The sequence below is a fragment of the Carlito syrichta genome, unplaced genomic scaffold (assembly GCF_000164805.1).
Source record: "Carlito syrichta isolate Samal-C Ts95f unplaced genomic scaffold, Tarsius_syrichta-2.0.1 Scaffold301868, whole genome shotgun sequence".
Taxonomy (NCBI): Eukaryota; Metazoa; Chordata; class Mammalia; order Primates; family Tarsiidae; genus Carlito; species Carlito syrichta.
In genome coordinates, this window is record NW_007245964.1 from 186,534 (window position 1) to 209,708 (window position 23,175).

General features: G+C 36.9%; 1 protein-coding gene across 1 annotated transcript in view; it reads right to left on the reverse strand.

The window, feature by feature from the left end:
- KIAA1328 (KIAA1328 ortholog) overlaps nt 1-23,175 on the reverse strand; it is a 195,104-nt gene that overhangs the window by 150,086 nt on the left and 21,843 nt on the right. Inside the window, exon 5 of the mRNA XM_008055517.2 lies at nt 14,065-14,180. Within this exon, the coding sequence (XP_008053708.1) occupies nt 14,065-14,180 (116 nt within the window). The remainder of the gene's footprint in view (nt 1-14,064; nt 14,181-23,175) is intronic.

Consider the following 23,175-nt stretch of genomic DNA (forward strand, 5'->3'; position numbering starts at 1 on the left):
AAGATGAAAAAAATTTTATTGAATAAGGCATTATTAAGTAGCCCTAAGCTTCTCTTATGTCCTCAAATACTAGCACTAGACATAGAATTAAAGAAAGATTAACAGATACATATTTGCAAATATCTCCAGAGGCTAGAGAATTCTGAGAGTAATTACTATTCCAGCTAACAATGGAAAAAGAAAGAAAATATAAAAAGCCGGGCTCGGTGGCTCAGCCTGTAATCCTGCACCTTGGGAGGCTGAGGTGAGTGGATTGCCAGAGCCCGCGGGTTCGAGACCTGCCTGGGCAACTTGGTGAGACCTCATCTCTACAATAAATCAAAAAATTACCCGGGCGTGGTAGCGCACGCCTGTAGTTCCAGTTACTTGGAGGGCTGAGGTGGAAGGATTCCCGGAGCCCAGCAGGTTGAGGCTGCAGTGGCCGGGAGCGTGCCACTGCACTCCAGTCTGGGCAACAGAGTGAGATTCCAACTCAAAAAAGAAAAGAAAAGAAAAGAAAAATCAAATATCCCAAGTTAAAGATCCCTTGAACAGGTAAAACAGAGTGGATGGCAAAGGGGCCCTGCAGCCTTGAAGAACAGGCGGAACTTAGACATCTCACAGTGCTCAAGGTTTATTTCTAAGTACTTTCATCATCTCTCAAAAAGAGGTGGTAATTGTGTTCCCATAGCTATAAAAGAGGAAATACCTTATGGATAATGCCTGACTTTGTCTAGAATATTTAACTTGACAAAAAAACAGACAAAGAAACTGTCCTAAAACATAATTTACAATTCTTTCATCCTCTGAAGTTAGGAATTAGAAACCAGTCACACAGCACTTAAAACACACCTCCTTTGCTGCCTTGAAGGCAGTCAAGTTCTACAGCAATAGAGATTTCAGGGACAAGTTGTCAGATGAAATATCATGGCACTTTAATACTGAGTAGGCAGATGAAATTTTCATTTCAGTGTTAAGCCTCTTTCCAGAAAGGAAAGAAATGCATTCATGGTGGAAAAATAAAAATGGTATCTTTTGATGACAGGGAATGTATTTCTCTAGCTTTGTGGTAAACTGTCCCCACCAAAAAAATGCTGGCAAAGAATCCAACCATAAATAGTTTTATGAAGAACTGAAAATATTGCCCTGCTTATAAATTAGGCTGGATCAGATTTTTTTTGTTTTACTTCATTTGATGTCTGATCTGGCAACAATGAAGGCTACATTTTCCCTAGATAGAAGGGCAAGCCAAATGTGTTCAATATGATAGTTCAGAAGATCTCATCACTGTGAGAAGTACTAATCTCAGACTATTTTAAGAGATAATAGAGAAAAATCATGAAAAAGATAGGGTAAAATGAACAGCTATGAAACTCCACCTCCATAGTAGTTTCTTCACAACCCTCATCGTATTTCTTTCCTGGCAATTCCCCAAAGAACAAAAGTCATTGCACAAATTTTACTGCCTCCTGACCTGTTAAGCTGAATAACATTTCTATCCAAATAATCCTTTTATGCTGTATCAGTTTTATGCTATATCAGTTCTAATATATTTTTAGCAAGTAATTTGGGGTAAGAACACTTCTCAATGCCGCTTCTTTGCCCTATCTTTCTGGACTGTCAACCTTGCGTTTTGAACTGTGCAGAGTCAGCTCCAGTACTGCAGATCCATTAAGAGTCAATAGTAAAATGCTACCCTGAGTTGTCAGACACAAGAAAAGAAGAGGCCCACAAAGACCAAAACATGGTGGGGACTCCATGTCCACCCTTCCACTGCCAAAAAGTTCCGAAACAAGTCTTGAGACAATTCTTTAGTTGTGGCTCTTGTTTAATATTTTCCAGCCATCTGATTGACAGCATCCACAAATGTTGGAGAAACAAAACTGATAGCACACAGAGGCCAGCTGATAGTACTCCAAAGGCAAAGAGTTTTCCCATAAATCTGTCCTTCCACGTTAGTTCTGCTACTTCATTTGACACACCTCCCCCAAGTGACTCATAATTTTACAATGAACAAACAAAAAGCGAAGATGCCCAAGAGCATTAACAAAACAGCTTCCAATCTAGGTTAGAAGACTAAAGACAAAACAGCTTCCAATCTAGGTTAGAAGATTAAAGGAACAAAAATATTGAAAATATTTAAGAACAAACACTGTGGTCTGATATATTCAAAAGCCTAAAAATCTTGCATCTCAAGATCAAAATTTCAGAAGCAGAACTCTAAATATTCATAAGTAGCAAGATCTTCACTAAATCTCATCACCTCACTCAAGACAACAAAACTAAACCTAGTCAGGTATATAGTTATTCATAATGAAGCAGTTTGAAGAGACAACCAGATTATAACATTTAACCCTGAAAGTTTTATTTTGTAAACCTGTTTATATGGAGACAAGCTCTATATCTAAAAGTGCAGATTTTTAAAAATTTCCTTTGCCATTTGGGGGATGGAAACGCATCCCTGATTTGTATATTAAAGCACAAGCATCTGTCCTACTGATGATATTCTAGGGAAGCACATTAGCATAAAATTTAACGATGTCAAATAAGTGGATGTGAAATAGGGACTGCGTAAAGACACTATTTCCAAGGCTGACAGAAACATCACTGTTTAGAAATGCAAATGAAACCATTATGTTCAATAATTATATGAAAATATGAACAGTTCAGCATGTTTTCCAGCCCTGATGGCGGTTAATGGGATGTACGCTTATGTAAATAACTACTATTAAAGCTAATGCTGAAAAAAACTAATAAATTCATACTAAAGCAACTGATTTAGTATGCTTTTAAACCCCAGCAGTGCTCACTTATTAGAAAAGAGTGCATTATTATGTTTAGAACTCATTACTGCTACAAGTCACTGCAACTCCATCAATTACCATGCATTAATGAAAATGGGACACATACAAAAAAAATTATTGCCTCTCAGCAGTTTTCTTTAAAGACAAAATCTGGGGGTATTACCATCATGGGGCCTTGTAGGAAACTTATCCACATGATAATCTTTATTACTAAAACAGTACTTCCAACACTATCACCCCATGGTATTTTGATCATAAGAAAGGCTAACCTTTATGTAAAATTATCAATGTTTTACAAGATTGACCATTTTAAGCATCAATAAGAAAATCTTTGCATTTGAATTGCATTTCTAAAAACTTTTACTAACATATATTTGGCACAGTGTCCATTTTTTGTAGGAAGGCTAAGAAATGAAAATATATAGCGGTAATCCTAACAGTAGAGATGGATGGTTTCATTCTAAGTTGGTTCTGATACAACAGAGAAATTCCACTCAGTTCTTCACTTATGTCTCAATATATTCTGTGTAACCAAAGGATTAAATTTTTAAGAACAATCCTTAAACTTCATGCTTGGCCACAAGCTAGACATTCTTGCATTAGACATTAATATTTAGTACAAGTGTCGGGAAGTTTTAAAAATTCTTGTTCTTTAAAATTCAAGTTTAGCTGGCATCTTACAGCAAAGAAATGCTGACAGAGCAGAAATTCAAATACAGAATATATGCCTTTGCTCTCATTCTACTTCTGCCAACTTTCCCAATTTATTCTGTTTCCTTAACATATGTGATTTAACCGATCCTTCATCCTTTTCTAGCATTCAGGAAACAGAAAACATTTCAGCACCTACTAAATGTGAAATATATCTGCTAAATCTCAAACACAGTCTTGTTATATATAGTGAGTATATGTTAATTTTTAAATTACAACTGTCACACTAGTCCAATCATTTGCAGCTTTAGTTCTCACATGTTTATTCATCTTCTAAGAAACTTTTATTGCAATTTAGATATACTATCACCAGGTGGTAGTAGAGTGACAGATTATGCAGATTCAGCAATAAAGTGCAAATTTTCTCCCAAGAGTCAGATATTCTCTGATCAAGCAACTTTCACTTAATAATATATTCATGTAACAGGTATTTATTAAATACATACTGAGTACCAGGTACTGTATTAAATTATCAGTGTATAATAGTGCACAAGCCAGAAATCATGTCTTATGAAGGAAACAGATAATTAATATATAATAGAAGGTCATGTGCTATGAAAAAGCAATGTCCATTCATGATTTTAAAAAGAAAAACAATAAAAGAAAAACTTCTTCACAAACCAGGAATAAAAGATAAATTCCTCAATGTGACATAAAGGCATCTATCACAAAGTAAAAATCTACAGCTAACATCAAACTTAAGAATGAAATATTTAATCTGAATGCAGGTATGTCAAAAAAAAAGAATGAAATATGTATTTCTCCCTAAAATATGGAACAAAAAAAGAATGTTCTTCCTCATTACTTCTACTTAATACCTAACTCAAGGTATTGCAATAAGGCAAGAAAAACAAATAAAGGGCAAAAAGATTAAAATGAAATTAAATTGGGTTGGGTGTGGTGGCTCATGCCTATAATCCTAGTGCTTTGAGAGGCCTAGGTGGGAGAATGGCTAGAGTCCAGGAGTTTAACACCAGCTTAGGGAAAATAGTAAGACTTCGTCTCTACAAAAAAACCAAAAAAATAGCTTAGCACCTGTATGTAGTCCCAGCTACCCAGGCTGTGGTGAGTCAAGATTGTGCTATTGCACAGCAGCCTGGGTAATAAAGTGAACAGAGTGAAACCCCAACTCAAAAAAAAAAAAAAGGAACTAAAATTGTTTTCATTTGCAGATGACAGGATTAACATGACTACAAATAAAGTCCTGAAGGATCTGTAAAACAACTATTAAAATTAATACATGAGAATTAGAAGGTTAAAAGATAGGAAATCAACTATATTTCTAAGTTTAACAACTGAAAAATAAAATTAAAACCAAATTTAGAATAGGCTTTTCAAAATTAACAGACTATATCCTGCTGAATAGAATGTACACATGATGGCTAAAGTTTAGAATGCCAAGACAGAAAAAGTATGACACACTAAAAGCTATGAAGTCACCATATTTGCCTCAAATTGCTGGCACCAGATGACTTTTACATGAAAAATAAATAAACATATCTTGTTTTGATTAGTCACTTTGGCCATTCTTGTTATTTGCAAGAAAGACTAATCCTGACACAGGTTATTCATAAAACATTCCTATATAGGTTTCATCCAATCGTTGCCTTTTGAGCTTCATGTCTACATTACTTTCCTTGAGATCTCTACCATTCCAAGTCAGAACAACATATGATGCTGATACCCCTTAGCAATTCAGAGCTGGCTTCTTTTAGCAACAAACTTCCTTAACAACTGCTTAAAAAATTTTAAAGGGATGATCTCTCACATAGTCAAAACACATTTTGTTTCAAACATGTTATCTCTTCAAAAACTAGAAAGCGAGTTACTCTCTAGGCAACAGAAATCTGAATGAGGACTCTAAAGACAAAAAAAATCTTCAAATAGAAGACAACATCTGAAATAAATGAAAACATTGGAAAGATTTTTCAAATATGCTTCTACATCCATTTTGTATGCTGTAAACTTTTTCAGGGCAAGAAAAAATATATAGATCTTATATTTTTATAGAACTTTATAGTTCTAAAAAAAGTTACATATTTTAACTCATTTGATCATCTTATGTGGTAAATAGTTCAGATATTATAAACATGTTAAGTACAATGAAATTAAGATTTGCAGAGTTTCTAGGCAGAATTTAGTCAAAAGACCAAGTAGTAGAATTCTGGTGCCCTTTCCAAAATACTACAGTGTTTCTTGTTATGTTACACATTGAGGTAAATCGTATTTGAGACATCCAGTTTCTAACTAACTAAAGGTTTACCACAGGGTTTGCTTTCCATATGATTTTTTTAAAAAGCTGCATTAACAGCATCTCAAATTACTTCTCTGCCATGTTAAAGTTCTACATAATGTTACATGAAGAATAGACTTCTAAATCTGTATCTCTCTGATTTGTTTTGTCAGTTTCCTGTGTTTATCTGTTTGTATATGGCCAAAAAATAAAACATACACATCATACAATCACTTGAAAAATTGACCAACTGAAACACAAGTATTATCATTAGATATCTGGATTTTCCAGGCAACATTATTTAGAAATTCAAGAAACTGCTTGAGACAGTTAGGATAGAAGAGACTTTCTCTATTTAGCCCAGTTCTTAACAAGCTTAAGAATTGACGAAAACAAGATATTCAATAGCCTGAGATGTCTGCATTAAGAAAAGATAATAAAACTTGGGAGGAGGTGGCAAGCCTTACCACTTTATCTATAGGGAGACACAGTTCAGATATTTTGTTGACTTCTAATTATTTCATTACTATACCATAATTAGCTTTCCTATTTTCAAAAAATTATAGAGTTTGGAAATGTAAAAATCTTGGGCATAACAATTTTTTTTAAAGAAATGTTATTGTACAAGTCTCTAACTGAAGTGATAGTACTACCATCTGAATAATTTAACTGTTCATAAGTGAAGGCCATCCTAAGGTGAAGAACACTAGGACAAATTTGCTACTGATTAATAATAAAGTCATTCATTATATTCTTCGAGTCAAAAGCAATTACAAGCTGTAGTATGGCAAATGGATTTGGCTGAAGAGATTATTCTAGAACAGCTTTTAAGGGAGATCAGTAATGTAAAAGGCTAAACAGAATAATGAACTCTCCTGAACAATAATTATGATGAGATTGATTTATTGAAAGTCTATTTCTTCATGTAAGAACTGTTAAAACTTTCCAAAGTAATTTTAAATGATGCTACACAAATTTAGTACCATTTACCCAGTACAGAACATTACTAAAAAAAAAGTTTTTAATTAAGCAAAAATACAGAAAAATAAGTCTTTTTTGAATTTCAGTCTGCTGAGTTTATCGACATGTGGGCATCAAAAACAAATGAACACTTTAGCAACTAGGGCTGTTTTTGAAGCCCCAATCCACACGTGTTTGAATTCTAGTATCACTCACTACAAAGCAACATACAAGTTACTCTCTGGGGGTGCTAAGGTTCCACATTTGGAGCCTCTAGCAAGTTAGAGAAATCAACCAAGCAAAAGAACCAGAGCAAAAATCAAGCGAGGAAAGTTAAACTATCTATTTATTATACAATATTAAAAGGGGCTCAGAGAGTAGGGCAGAGAGATCTCTAAAAGCAAATCCTATCCAAAAATAATTCCAGATTATATTTTTAAAGCAATAGCCAGGTATGGTGGCCCACATCTGTAATCTCAGCATTTTGGGAGGCCAAGAGGGATGATTACTTGAGGTCAGGAGCTCAAGACAAATCTGGGCAACATAGTGAGACCTCATCTCTACAAAAAATACAAAAATTAGCTTGGCATGGTGTTGTGTACCTGTAGTCCCAGCTACTCGGGAAGTTAAAACTGGAGGATCATGCTTCAGTCCAGGAGTTCAAAGCTATGGTAAGCCATGATAGTGCCACTACACTCCAACCTGGGCAGCAGAGTGAGACCCTGACTTAAAAATAAATAGATAAATAAATAAATAAAATATTGTTAAAAAATTTGTTGACACCCAACAAGGAGAATAAAGATAAAGGGAAGTGATCAGAGAATGACATCTGAAAGTACACTAAAGATTAGAAACACTACTCTTCTACAAATATACTGAAAGGCCTTTTTACTTTATACTTAGAATTAAAAATACCAGCCGGGCTCGGTGGCTCAGCCTGTAATCCCACGCCTTTGGGAGGCTGAGGTGAGTGGATTGCCTGAGCCGGTGGGTTTGTGACCCGCCTGGGCAGGCGAGACTTCATCTCTACAATAAATCAAAAAATTAGCTGGGTGTGGCAGTACGCGCCTGTAATTCTGGCTACTCGGAAGGCTGAGGCGGAAGGATCGCCGGAGCCCAGCAGGTCGAGGCTGCAGTGGCCGGGAGCGGCCACTGCACTCCAGTCTGGGCAACAGAGTGAGACTCCAACTCAAAAAATAAATAAATAATAAAATAAAATAAAATAAAAAAGAATTAAAAATACCAAAGAAGTAAGTACATGTTAAATACTTAAATACTGTCTAAGTCTACTCAGACTGCCATAACAAAATACCATAAACTGAAGCATTTAAATAGAAATTTTTTTTGCTTATGGTTCTGGAGACTACAAAGTCCAGCATAAGGTCTGGCAGAGTTTGGCTTCTGGTAAGGGCTCTCTTCCTGGCTTTTATACTGCTACCTTCTATCTGTGGCCTCACGCAGGTTGAGGTGCAAGGCGAATGTGTGGTGTGGGGAAGAGATCTCTCTCTTCTTACAAGGCCACAGTCCTATAGCCTTATTGAGGACCCCACAACTATGGCCTCATTTAACTTTACCTTCTAAAGACCCTATCTTCAGCTACAGTCCCATTGAGCATTAGTGTTCTGATGCATAAATTTTGAAGGCAAACAATTCTGTCCATAGTAAATGCTAAAATAGTAAATTCAAACATAAATAGATGAACTTTGCTAAGCCTGGAATAGAGGGTAAAGGGGCTGAAAAGCCTAATCCCCTCTCACTGTACTTCAAAAAATATAAGTTTAGTAGTTAGATAAATTAATTAGAATTTTTTTTAAAGATTTGTCTCATTCTCACAGAACAAAAACTGAAATCATAAAGCAGATCTTTAAAATCTCTTCCAGCTTAAAATAAAAAACATTCCTTCAAACAGATGCCCTTTGGCTAGAAAATACCTCCTTTTCTTCACAGTCTTCACTTTCTCACCCTACTCAAGCCTAAAGCAAGTCATTCTTATTCTTCTAGAACGTCATTGAAATGCTCCTGTATTCAAAGACACAAAGGTATAAAGTATCCAAGAGGCTCTTCTAAGCTTTCTTACTAAAAACTCAGGACTTTTGCAAGTGTACCACAGTTGCCAAATAACCATAAAAAGACACACAAGTTAGGATGGTTGGTACAGGTATGAGTGCTAAGACTCAAATACTATTTAAAAAATGTATTGGGGAAGATATTTTAAAGAAATCTTGATGAAGGAAGCCAGTAAAAGGAGCAATGACAAAGAAACAGAAATAAGCCATAGTAAGTAGGAAAAAAAAAAAAAAAATCAATGAGTCTTTCCCAGCTGGTGTGTAGGGACGACACAAGAGGACTATCAAAATAAAGGTCACGTGTTTTTTGACATCAGTAATGGAGGGTCTGAATGCCAAAATCAAGAATATGCATTTGATCCTTTAAGCCATAAGAAGCAAATAGTGTGAAAGGTATAAAAAAGTAAGTGATATAATAGAAACAGTCCTTAAGAAAGATTAATCTGGCAGCATTAATGGAATGAACTCAAAGGACAGTTGGAGAGAATGGAGACAGGGACACAAGGACACCATACAGTAATACAGGAACAAAATGAGGTGACAGTGAAAACAGCAAAGAATAATATTTCAGAGAAAAAAGGGAAAAACTTGGTGACTAAATGGAAAAGTCAAAATACAGGAAAACTGCTAGAACATTCTACATATCCGGATTTTAGGGTATACCTTTTTGAGTATCAAAACAAATGTTTAACAAGCTTTGGATAAAAAGCACTGTAAAATATATTACAAATTTGTATAAAATTGTGCTTTAACTAAGAAGCAGTCTAGAAAGGTTGGGCTCATTGATATTTATATCACTCACTACAGCAGAATAATTTGGAATAGTGGAATAAACACAATATTGTGACCAGCCTGGGTAGCATGGCAAGACCTCATCTCTACAACAAGAACAAAAATTAGCCAGGAGTGGGGGCATGTACCTATAGTCTAGCTACTTGGAAGGCTGCAGTTGGAGGATCACCTGAGCCCAGCAGGTTGAGGCTGTAGTAACCATGACTGGGTGACAGAGTGAGACTCTGACTCAAAACAATAAAAATAAATAAATAAATAAGAAAGAAAAAAGCACAATACTTGGTGTCAAAAGATTTCACTCTTAGCTCTGCAATGGGGCTGTTTCATTACCTCTCTAGACCTGAATCTTCATCTGTAAAATGAGAATAAGAGTACCCTAGTCACCACTCAGCAGGCACAAATGGTACAAGTGTCCCCAATCATAGAGATGCAAAGATAAAGCAGAGCACAGATCCCTTTCACTCTTCCATTGGGCCTCTAAGCAGCCCAAGCACTTGCAAACCTAAAGAAAACCATCAAAACCCCAACAAACAAAGGCAAAGAAATGAGAAACAGAGGGACTGGGCAACCCATCCCTCATCCATATTAATAACGGTAAAAATGAGAATTGTCATTTCAGCTGGTGCCCACTAAACATACGGCACGGCTGGGTTCTTTACACACATAAAGAGTCTATCAAATTTCAATAGGTCTGCAAGAAGGCATTATTAGTTATTCATATACTATAGATGAAAAAAGAGACTCAGAAAATGTTCCCAAGGGGTCAGACAAGCTAGTCAGTGCTGAAACTGGATTCTGGTTCTAAAGCCCACCATGCTTTCTTCATTGCCACTACCCTGGCTACGCCAGTTAAAAGTAAAGTCAGCAATCATTAGATCTTAGTACTTTCCTTCTGTGAGCTTTTGATACCACTGTTGATCAGAGTCAAATGTTCTAGATATACAATTAGCTCATCAAATATTAATCAACTTTTCTAATGGCTATATCTTCTGTGTCTTATACTATTACATGCCAACATGTCTCAGAATTGTCATTGGACATATTTCTCGTTAAGTTTCAGATTTATCTTTGCTTTCACACTCACTCAGACAGGCAAAAATCTACTATGTTCATCAGACTGCTTGGCTGTGTAAATGACATATTCATTTACATGGTTAAGTTCTCGGGAAACAAGCTTTCTTTGTTTAAAGAATGAAAATTACCAGTTGTTATATTTTAATAATAAATTCCCAATTTTCTTTAAGAATAAATCCTTCAAAAGTCTGATCCTAATGCAAACATGTAAAATATCTTTTCCTTTTTACTAAGGCAATGGTCTGTATTTGTACAGTTGATTAATAAATCAAGTTATTAGAACTTTTAAAACAAAGAAATCCATAAATGTGGTATAACCTATCTTTAAAATGCCAAAAACCAGAATTCATGGATATAGCTTCCTACACTGAAACAGACTTTAAAATGATCTGAAATTATCTGATTTCATGTACATGAAAGAATCTGAATCATTCATGTATGATAGGTAAATGTATTCGTAGTTAAAATTATATTGTTTTAAATTATAACCTCATTTTATGTTTCTAAGTTTTATAGCGTTTTATGTACTGTAAAATCATCTATATTAACCTTTGACAGGTTTATTCTGGTAAAAGAGATTTGTACCTGAGCAATCTACTTGGAATAAAAATCATTGATGTCATTTTTAAAAATCATGTCTTAGCTGGGCTCGGTGGCTCAGCCTGTAATCCCGCGCCTTTGGGAGGCTGAAGTGAGTGGATTGCCTGGGCAGCGAGACTTCATCACTAAAATAAATCCAAAAAAAAAAAAACCAGCCAGGCGTGGTAACACATGCCTGTAATTCCAGCTACTTGGAAGGCTGAGGCAGAAGGATTGCCAGAGCCCAGCAGGTCGAGGCTGCGGTGGCCGGGAGCGGCCACTGCACTCCAGTCTGGGCGACAGAGTGAGAGTCCAACTCAAAAAAAATAAAAAGTAATTAAAAAAAAATAAATAAAAATCATGTCTTCCTTTCTCTCTCATTTGACAAAAAGTTCTTTTGGTGATTACAAAAATCTTAAACCAATTATATTACCCAATCATTTAATTTTTTATAACGGTCAAAACCATTTACTCCAATCTTCATTCATAATAAAGAAATATATGCTCAAGCCAAGTTTCTTTTTACCATATGTAAAATCAGTCTACGCCGCACGTTGAAGTATCTGACTCTATTTTATGCCTTTTCTTTTCCTTTTTAAGCTTATGAGATAGCTCATGAGTCAGCATACTCTTTCTGGAAAGGATCAAATAGTAAATATTTCAGGCTAGGAGAGCCACAGGGTCTTTGCTGCAATGGCACTGCGGCTGGTCCATAAATGCAGACACAAACACATAAAGGAAAGGGTGTGGCTGAACTGAGTCAGCCCCTGCTGGATTTGGCCCATGGTGGTACTGTGCTGACCCCTCGGCTAACATGGGGAAAACATGAAAAACAGTATCACTACAGTCACCCGGGGTATCTTAATGTTTAGCCTGACAGAAGAAACCATTCATAGACATGCTAAGTTTAGAGTGCTTCAGCACTGACTGAACTAACCTTGACCCACAGAGTGCTAAATATAATAGTGCAATGAAATTAGATTCTACTTTTCGAAGTAGCCACAGAATTTTTTAAATCATTTTACCAAACAAGGACCCACTCTAACTGTGGCCAGGTTTTCTAAATTGTCCACTATCAATCTCTCTCACCTTCTTTCCCCAACTCATCCCAATTCTACTGGATGCTAGACACACCTTTTGTCCCAAGAAGGTCAAGGTTTCACCACTTGCTCTCTATAGAAAAAGTAAATTCTCTCTCTTCTACGTCTGCTACCAGAGTTGAAGGCTGACTTCATTCCCAAGCCTCCTCTCCCTTGCTGCCTCTCACTATACAAGCTGGACAAACTAAATGATATCTCAGCCTCCTTTGCAGCTTAGCATGGCCATATAATAAAGTTCAGGACCATAAATATCACATAAAGGAATACTGGGTGGGGATCAGGGGGTGCTTTCCAGAGTTTTTATGTTCTAAAAAGGAGAAAGTCACAAGTGCCAGGACCTTTTCCCCCTCTTCTGCCTGTCTTAATGCAAATGTAATGCCTGGAACTGGAGCAATCATTAGAAAAAAAATAGAATTGTAGAGTTGCCAGCACTGCAAACTTCAAGCCACTGAATCAATGCCAGAGGTCATCATCTCCAGAGTTCTTGTTATATGAGAAATGATAGGTCTTGTAAATTGAATTTTTGTTGCAAATAAAAGCATTCCTAATCTACCATTTTTTGGAAGTGCTAGAGTCCTGAGTCACTACTCCTCCTGAGAAGTAAGTGAAAGAATAAAACTGCTGAGCACTTTGTTGTGAACTCTGACTAAACAGCACTCCTTTAAACCTAGACAGAAAAGTAGCAGGAAGAAAAACACAAAAGACTGTCTAGCCTGAGGGTTAACATCTGAGGGCAACGAAGTCAAAGTGGGCAAAGAAAAGAGAAGGCCAGAGATAATTATCCAAAAAAGTACTTCTTTAGGAGTGTGGAGTCAAATAAGCCTGCTTAATGTTCTCCTGAGCAAGTCAAATATGAGAATGCTGAGAATATTAATTTCCTATCATGAATGTCCACTGATTGGAAAATAAAAGTTCAGGACTCTTTTTAATAGTTATAGTCTTGTGTTTTTCAAACTAATTAATTTATCTTTATGCTCCCATTTCTCTGGTATTCAGGCTTAGTTACAGTCAATGTATGACCATCTTTGAAATAATTATTGATAATCAAGTTAATTATAATACTGCCAATAAGGACAATGGTTCTTTCAGGCATTCTCATACATCTATTCAGGATAGATGGCGGATCCATCACTGTAACTCAGGGACAGTCACTTCTCTTCTACATCAATGCCACTGCTTTCAGAAATATGCTTATTTTAACTCACATATCCCTAAAATATGTTTTTACTTTACTTTCTTACAAACAATGCTACACACACACACACACACACACACACACACACACACACACCCTTCTAGTCCTAAACTCAATAGTTTTCTGCTCCATGAGAATTGTTTGATGGTTTTACACTGCAGTGTAAACACATATCAATTATAAAACCTATATATTACAAAGGATTTTTTAAAAACTGTTATGATTTCAGAATAGAATTCCTTAGGACTGCCAAAGCTTTACAGTAGTGGGACAGAATTTGATAAAGTTCCAACACTACATTTTAATGCCCAATTTCTTATTGTCTTTTTTGGTTGACAGATATGTGCTTTGCAGCATTACAGCAGCAGCACAACAGCTGGGTGGCCTTATCAAGCACAAAGGAAGCAACAGCACATGCTGTTAAGTGTCTTCTGATTGCCTGGAAATGGCAGCAAATGCAGATTTACTCCCTGTTATAAATTAGAACAATTATTTCTCTGGAGTTTACATTTTCTTCATGAAATAGTCAAACATGATGCACGTTAAAAAAGAGGACTTTCAAAAAGGATATCTTCCCTTTCTTTGATGATTAGTTCATTCTGTTCTTCCAACTGCCTGATCTTCTTTTCAAATGATTCCTGCTCAGCTTTCAGTCGCTCTTCTGTCACTTCCTTTTCCTCACTTACTCTGAAAGAAATACAAATATGAAAAAAAAAGCCTATCAGAATAAAATTAAATATGTACCTACAGCTCCAGTTTACCAAAACTAGATTTTTTTTTTCAAAGATATGCTGAATTCTTCAGGGACACTCTGTTTTGCTTTATTGGTTTCTTTCTTTTTTTTTTGAGTCTGAGTCTCACTCTGTCACCCAGGCTGCAGTGGCAGGATCATAGCTCACCATAGCCTTGACCACCTGGGCTCAGGCAATCCTTCCATCTCAGCCTCCTGAGTAGCTAGCACTACAGGCACATGCTACCATGCCCAGTTAATTTTTTAATTATTTTGTAGTGACAAGGACTCGCTGTGTTTCCTAGACTGGTCTTGAATTCCTGGCTCAAGCAATCCTCCCACCTCAGTCTCCCAAAGTGCTGAGATTACAAGCATGAGCCACTGTGCCTGGCCTGAAGTTGTTTTTTAATTTTATATCTTATAAGGCAGTCTTCCTCAGCTTTGTAATAAAATATCCATGTAATTTTTACATTAAGAGTATTTCCAATCATCAGAAATACCTTCAATACAGAAAGTCCTATGCAGAATACAAGTGCCAAATTATAATCTAGGACAGAAAAATATTCCAATTTTTAAAACAAGGTTTCACTTTTTCATTATCAAACTGGCACAACCAATTGACTTTTATTTAGACCTTTTCTATACTTTTGTTTAAATCCTACCAATGAAATGAACAACATATATTTTAAAATATTTTACTAAATATACATAGGCAACTTTACTTTTTTTCTGGGTACTGATGCTCTGCATTCCTTAGTAGAATATAAATAAATGGACCAAAATAAAAAGATGTATTAACATAAAGGAAGGTCTGTGCTACATTTATTTTTAGTCCAAAAAAGAATAACAAAGATAAAACATTGAGCACAAAAATCTGTATATTAATGTTTAACTCTGAAAAGCATTCCAACTTAACCAAACCAAAGTGATGGTATCTGACAAAAGAACAGAGGAAGAATAAAACCTTAAAAAAAAAAAAAAAAGTCCTGAACACCATCACCAACACTAAAATTCACTGAAGTATATATTAGGACAACTCTAATTTTCATGCTATTCTGTGTGCAGAGACATTAACCCTGAATTTTTCTGTTACTGGTAACAGAGAATTTCTATTCCTCCAAAGAAGATGCAACACCTTTATCCCACAAGATCACAGGGACGATGTAAGTGAAATCCACAGGGAATCTAAATCTTTTGTTTGAGCTACTGAACTTACTTTCCTCAGATCCCTACTCTACCAGAGCAACTTCTGTATAACATGAATTCCATGGTGCCTGCCCTCTGGTAGAGATATTGAAATTAATAAGATAACAACGGAAATCAGAATCTTAAATGTTCAAGAGTTGATTGTAATTTTTCTTTGAAATAATTTCTGTGAAAGCACAGAGCACACAGTAGTAGTCAGTGAATAGGTTTAGTTTTTCTGGCTTATTATGGCATCGTAGTCATTTCTCCAACCTATATTTTTATGTTTAGCTTACCACTAGGTGCATGAATGGGACCCAGGCTCTTCTTTCAAAGAGGGTAATCTCAAAGACTAATACATTTACAAAGAATCCAGACAACTAAACACATATGCACCTCTGAAGAGGGTTTATACTCTCTTATAAGGTTATCCTGCCTCCCTGTTCCTACTGCTCTATAATGCCTTTCCTTTTCCTGCCATTGCTCTCAAGCACACTTGAACTAACAACTTTCAAAGTAGCTTTGACAAAGTCTGCTTATATCCCTGGGCATCATTACTCTCACTCAGAAAGGAAAGACTAGACAACTCTAAAAAGCCTTTCTGACTGAAGTTTTAGAATTTCCTTCATTATATTATAAATATCTTGACTACATGTATGCCCTTTATAAATATGCAGAGCATTTGTAAAGAAGTAAGAAAGAAGTTATCAAACCTTTGGGCAGGGAACAAGGCTTATAATACTATAATTTAGGCAAAATCTGTGCCCATAGGATGACAGAGGAAGAAGCAGATAAGGGAAGCATAAAGATGTGAAATTTGGCATGAGACTACATAAATGCAAAAGAAAGAAAGAATGAATCTGTAGGATTTTTCATAAAACAAAGATGAAGTAATAAGTGCTGCTATACACAGGTCAAGTAGCCCTTATCTGAAGTGCTTGGGACCAGAAGTGTTTCAGATTTCCAATAGAGCAGAGAATAAAACACACACACACACACACACACAGTGAGTACTGTATGCATTCTTGGCCCCTGAGGGCATCATAAGAAGCCTGCCCTGTGCACATGACATTTTATTACTTCCCCTTGTGGGTGTTCTGGTGTGGTGAATCTGGGCGTGCTGGAGAACGCTGTATCATGGCTGCAGGTGGGTGGAGGGGCTTTATTCCTTGGGGACACAAGCTGAGTAAACTTTGTTGTACCCCTGCATTTGGACTGTAATCTCTGTCACATGGGGTCAGGTGTGAAATTTTCTGCTTTTGGCATCATGCTGGTATTCAAAAAATCTCGAATTCTGAAACACTTTGGATTTTTGGATTAGAAATACTAAATCTGTATTGAGAGGAGAGAATAAACATTGTCAAGGTGAAAAAATATGTAGCAAAATCTCTCCCTGTTTAGACTGGTAAATTCTTGAAGCCATAACTGAAGAGGAAAATCCATAAGTAGATAAGAGAACATTTATTTTCACTTATGTATTTTAAAATATTTTAGGAAAATATCATCACGATATTCAGTGCAGGGTATCCAAAAGGGATCTAATAAATGGTTTTCTGTGGTTTCAGTCCCATTCACAAAGGCCACATATAAATATGAAAAACGCCACAAAGATTTGTTTCTTCACTAAGCAATGCTATAGGATCATGACAAACAGTAACCAAAAAATAGATTGCAAAACTGACCTGTTTAATCTAGATGCTGAGATTATCTACAAAGCCCAGTCAGGTCAGCACATACAGGTATACTCCAGTATTTACTCATTTGCTTGAAGGAGATCCATTAAACCTCTAGGATCAGCAAGGGCAAAGATCATCAGACCACTAGGGATCAGTGGGCACAAAGGCATATTCCAGAATGCCAGTCTGTGATGAGCTTCTTGTAAAACTTAAAGATACATAAAATCACTCTTTTCTAAATTTCGTTTCTGGGGTGTGTTTGAAAGGTTTGTTGCTAGGTTATTAAACAAGGCTTTATTTTTTAATCTTTTCTGTTACTATGCTATGCAACTACCCTTTAGCAATGATTATGTTCTGGAAGGCTATAAAATTAACAAGCTGTATTAAGAACAAAGGGCAACACTTCTTCTCTAGTCCTGTCTAAAGACACACATGGCTTCTTTGTGGTCCATTAGCATAGTTAATATGAGCAAGTATATTACTACGGATTTTAATGCAGAGGACCTGTCAATCATGTAAACTCAAGGTTTGATATCTACTATGAGCTCTGTTCTTATGTTCAATATTTCAAATGAAGTGGACATACAAGAAAATATGTGGTATCATGATCTATATTTTTTTATCTAAGCATTCTCAGACTACAAAGTAACATTAAAAAACCAAATTCTCTACCTCATTCTAGAAGACAGTAGTTAGTCCCCACTTACACACGGCTTCACTTTCCTCAGTTACAGTCACCTGAGGCTAACAGTGGGCTGTAAACATTACATGGAAAATTGTGGAAGTAAACAATTCTTTTTTTTTTTTTTTTTTTGAGTTGGAGTCTCATTCTGTCGCCCAGGCTGGAGAACAGTGGCACACTCATGGCCATCCCAGTATTGACCAGCTGGGCTCCGATATCCTTCCACCTCAGCCTTCCAAGTAGCTGGAACTACAGGAGTACGCTCCCACGCAAAGCTAATCTGATTTATTGTAGAGATGAGGTCCCGTCAAGTTGTCTGGGCTGATCTGAACCTGTAGGCTCAGGCAATTCACTCACTTCAGCCTCCCAAAGTGCTGGAATTACAGGCTGAGTCACCTAGCCCAGCCAGAAGTAAACAATTCTTAAGTTTTAAATTGTGTGTCCTTCATAGTAGCATGATAAAATCTAGGGCCAGCCCACTCCATCCTGCCTGGGATGTGAGTTGTCCCTTTGGCTAGTGTATCCACCCTATGTACGGTCCACATCCATAGTCACTTAGGAGTAGCTGTTTGGGTTATTAGACTGTATTGCAGTGCTGGTGTTCAAGTCATCCTTATTTAACTTTTATCACAGTACATTATAACTGTTCTACTTATTACCGTTGTTAATCTTGTACTGTGCCTAATTTATAAACTTAACTTTATCATAGGTATGTACGTGTAGGAAAATGCATAATAGAGTTTTAGCTGTCCACTGCAGGTCTTGGAACATACCTCTCACAAAAAAGGGGGGACTACAAAAGTTAACAAAATGAAAAACTAAACACAGAAAAGGGAAGTATATGAATATAGAATAAAAAGGTTAAAACTCTGGCCAGAGGATATATCCAGTATAGGTTAAATATTTACAAGAAGGACAATAACTGTTCATAAAATAAGAAATCACCATTGTCAGCATTTATATAATGCCTGAGAGTATTTCTCAACACTTTCCACAAAAGGTACTCTATCTAACAAGAAGGAGAATCCACATGCTTAGAGTTGGGTGGTGGGGCTGAAAATTATGCCTAAAGTACTGAATTTCTTTGAAGTTTTATGCTTTACCTTAAATATCTCTGCATTTTGTATTCTCTTCCATAAAAAAAAAATCTTGTTCACTTTAATATAAAAAGTGTTCCCATACTCAACTATTCTAAATTTTGTAGTAAAACTAATGTTCTAGAAAGAGATTCATTTTATGGCTTTGCATATCCCTGACATTTTTTTTTTTAAGAGATGGAGTCTCACTCTGCTGCCCAGGCCTGAGTAGAATGGTGCAATGTGGCTCACTGTAACCTTGAACTCCTGGGCTCAAGCAATCCTCCTGCCTCAGTCTCCCAAGTAGCTGGGACAATATGCATGTACTACCACACCCAACAAGCTTCTATTTTTTAAGACATGGAGTCTTGCTATGCTGCCCAGGTTGCTCTTGAACTCCTGACCACAAGTAATCCTCCCACCTCAGCCTTCACAGTGGCTGGGATTATAGGTACACCACTGCATTTGGCCATACTCCTGTAATTCTTCCATATACTCCAGATACGGGTACGTTTACACTAATGTGAAAGACAAAGTCAAGTCAGCAAATGTTCTATTCCAAACAGAATTACAGCTTACCTAATGTTCAATCAGTTAAGTTTTTTCCTCTAATTACTATCTCCCACTTGGGAACTGGGTATGCTGGTTGCATTTTGTAAATTGTGAATATCAACTTAGTGGGTAAGATTTAGAGAAGGAACGAACAGACTCCAGAGTATGCAAACAGAAAAAAATCATATTGTTTTCAAATAAATTATATTGTAAAAAAGAAGAGAGTTCATCATTAAGAAATATGTCAATCAAATCATCTTAACTCCTTCTTTACACCTTTTAACATTTGGCTGTTATTTATAATGCACTGCCTAAAGGAACACAAGTGATTTCAGGAATCACAAACATAGCAATCTATGTCCAAAAGGGCTTGAAGAACTACAGACAAATATCTCTCGTAAATGTAAAAAATACTCAACAAAATACTAGCAAGCAGAATCCAGGTACATAAAAAAAGGATTGTACATGGTGACCAATTGGGATTTATCCCAGGAATGCAAAGTTGGTTTAAGATTCAGAAATCAATTAATAGAATATACCATATCAACATAATAAGTGACAAAAACCACATGATCAACTAAGTAGATGCAGAAAGTATTTGAAAAATTCAATAGCAATTCATGATTAAACACACACACACACACACACACACACTCAATAAATAAAAAGAGAAGGGAACTTCTTCAACCTAATAAAGGTCATCTATAAAAAAACACACCTAACATCAAAGTTCATATTGAAAGATTGAATGTTTTCCCATGTTCAGAAACAAGCTAAATATGTCCGCCCTCACCACTTCAATTAAATGTAGTACCTAATTAACTGGGTGACTGACATGCTGAAGGAGATTTCCTAGTACAGGTCGAAGGTGCTGCCTGTTTTCTTCTTGGAGCTTATAGTAAACTGGGAAAAGAGAAAGGTAAACTAAAGGAAAGATTATTAAACCAAAATAAACCAGGACTTCATGGTTTCAAATATCTTCACTTTGTCTGTAGAGAAAAGCATGCTAAATTTAAGAAATACCTTAATTTAAAATATTCCAAATTTAAAATTTGGAAATTCCAAATTAAAGATACCACTAGGAAAAACATGCTCAAGGGATAAGGCCAAGGGTGAAAGTTCTGTTAAGACATCAGAGAGATCAAAGTTGATACCTCAAAACAGTCACATAAAAGACACTTTAAAGAGATTAAGGTTGAGTCTCACAAATCCTTTCAATCAAACAATAAAGCCTCCAGAAAGCTTACCAGGGTTTTAAGCTGCTGCGTTTTGTGATAACGTATTATACAGCCACAGATAATACAGATTTTGACATATTAATCAATTATTGTAAAAGTCCTCATCAGATTGTTCCAACACCTGTGCCATAACTACAGCTGCTTCTGGTACTCTGGTTCTTTTACACATGTTGTTTCCTCTACCTTTTCCTTTGTCTCATATTTTATTGATGTCTGGACATCTTGGGTACGACAGTAGAGGCTAAGTTAAATAATTTCTATACTTGGCAATGGGCTAGGTTTTTCATATAGCAGTTGGGTTAATCCAATCAGGTGTTAGGCTGATTTGAAGTTTATTGTTGCAATAGTTACCCACAGTGCACCACAGGCGTCAAACTTCTCCAGGTATAACTTTGCTTCAGGTGGGCCAGATGTTCCTTCTTAATGTCTGCTCCACCCTCAGCTTTATGCTTTCCCTCTTCGGGGGTCCATCAGATGAGCTTCTCATCCATACTCAGCTGCTACTTGTACTAGACATTTGTTAGGGAGTTGGGGTCTAGATTGGGGTTGTATTTTGCTTTGCTAATCAGGCCTGTGTTAATCAGAATCTGTATGCCTGAATCTCAGAAGTGCTCCTCTTCTTTTTTTTTTTTTTGAGTTGGAGTCTCACTCAGTCGCCCAGACTGGAGTACAGTGGCCGCTCCCGGCCACCGCAGCCTCGACCTGCTGGGCTCCGGCGATCCTTCTGCCTCAGCTTTCCAAGTAGCTGGAACTACAGGCGCACGCTACCACACGCGGCTAATTTTTTTTTTTTTTTTTGAGTCAGAGTCTCACTCTGTCACCCAGACTGGACTGGAGTGCAGTAGGCCACTCCCAGCCACCGCAACCTCGGCCTGCTGGGCTCCAGGGATCCTTCCGCCTCCGCCTTCCAAGTAGCTGGAACCACAGGCGCGCGCTACCACACCCGGCTCATTTTTGATTTATTGTAGAGATGAGGTCTCGCCAAGTTGCCCAGGCGGGTCTCAAACCCGCGGACTCAGGGAATTCACTCACCTCGGCCTCCCAAGGCACGAGATTACAGGCTGAGCCACCGAGCCCAGCAGAAGTGCTCCTCTTCTATAGTTCTCTCCCAACTCTGCCTTCCTCCAGGTTCTTTTTTTCCTCCCTCTCCCCACCCAGTGGTTTTGGAGTGTTCTAAGGACAATCGTTGATGTAGCTCCTCTTCCTCAATTTATGTTTTTTGCTACATAGGGCAGATAGAGAAGAAAAATTCAGGAAATATTTTGTTTCCATTCCATGGTAACTGCTGTTCCCCTCCTTCAGGCCTGCACCAAGATACTTTCTCAGGGCTCTGGCTGCCACATCCAACCTATAGAGGAAGAAGCCTACGCAGAGTTCAAGTTCTCCTCTGTTTGTTGCCTCAGGGGTTCTCCACTCTTACCTGCCCACATTTGTCCTCCATAAGCTGAAATCTTACCCATTTCCAGTTGTGTCTGCCCCAGGTAAGCCAGTGCTCACCTGTCTTTCCCTGTCAGCACAAGTCTCCCTGGATTTCAGGTGGGTTGCCCTCCAATCTTAGCTCTATGATTGTTTCAAGAAATGTCCCGGTCGTGCAGTTTGTCCCACCTTTTTAAAAACTTTAAGATTCAGAGCAACATTCTTTACAGTCATTTAAACTTACCTGCATAATTATTTACACATACTTACTTGCTACCTATTAATTTGTCTTTACTCTTATTTTTCTAATATTCCCTCTCAATTTCCAAAGCTGGAACAATTTTAGCAACAAAATAAGTAATAATATTAGATTATAACCCATAGAACTCTGATATTAATTATAAAGGAAGAAAAACAGCTTCACAGCTGAGAAACCTGGCAGACACCACCTTAAATCAGGTGATCAAGATTAACATTATCAAAAAAAAAAAGGCATGCTGATTTCAAATAGCCCCAGAAATGACATACTAAAAAGGCACAACACTGTTGTACTGTGGGCAGAAATGCATCATCTGAATCTAATAAAGGGAAAGCATCAGACAAATCCACATTGAGGGACATTCTACAAAATATACAACTCTTTAAAAGAGTCAAAGTTATGAAAGACTGAAAAACTATGACAAATCAGAGAAAACTAAGGAGATGTGACATCTAAAATCAATGTGTGATCCTAAACAGAATATTGAATCAGAAAAATTATACTAAGTGAAATGAAGTTTAGTTGATATAAGTACCAATGTTAATTAATACCTTAATTTTGGTAATTGTACTACTTTAATGCAAAATGTATGGAAAGCTGGTGAAGGATATACAGAAATACAGATCTTTTTTATTTATTTATTTACTTATTTATTTATTTATTTTTTGAGTTGGAGTCTCACTCTGTCGCCCAGACTGGAGTGCAGTGGCCGCTCCCGGCCACCGCAGCCTCGACCTGCTGGGCTCCAGCGATCCTTCCGCCTCAGCCTTCCGAGTAGCCAGAATTACAGGCATGCGCTACCACGCCCAGCTGATTTTTTGATTTATTGTAGAGATGAGGTCTTGCTGCCCAGGCGGGTCTCGAACCT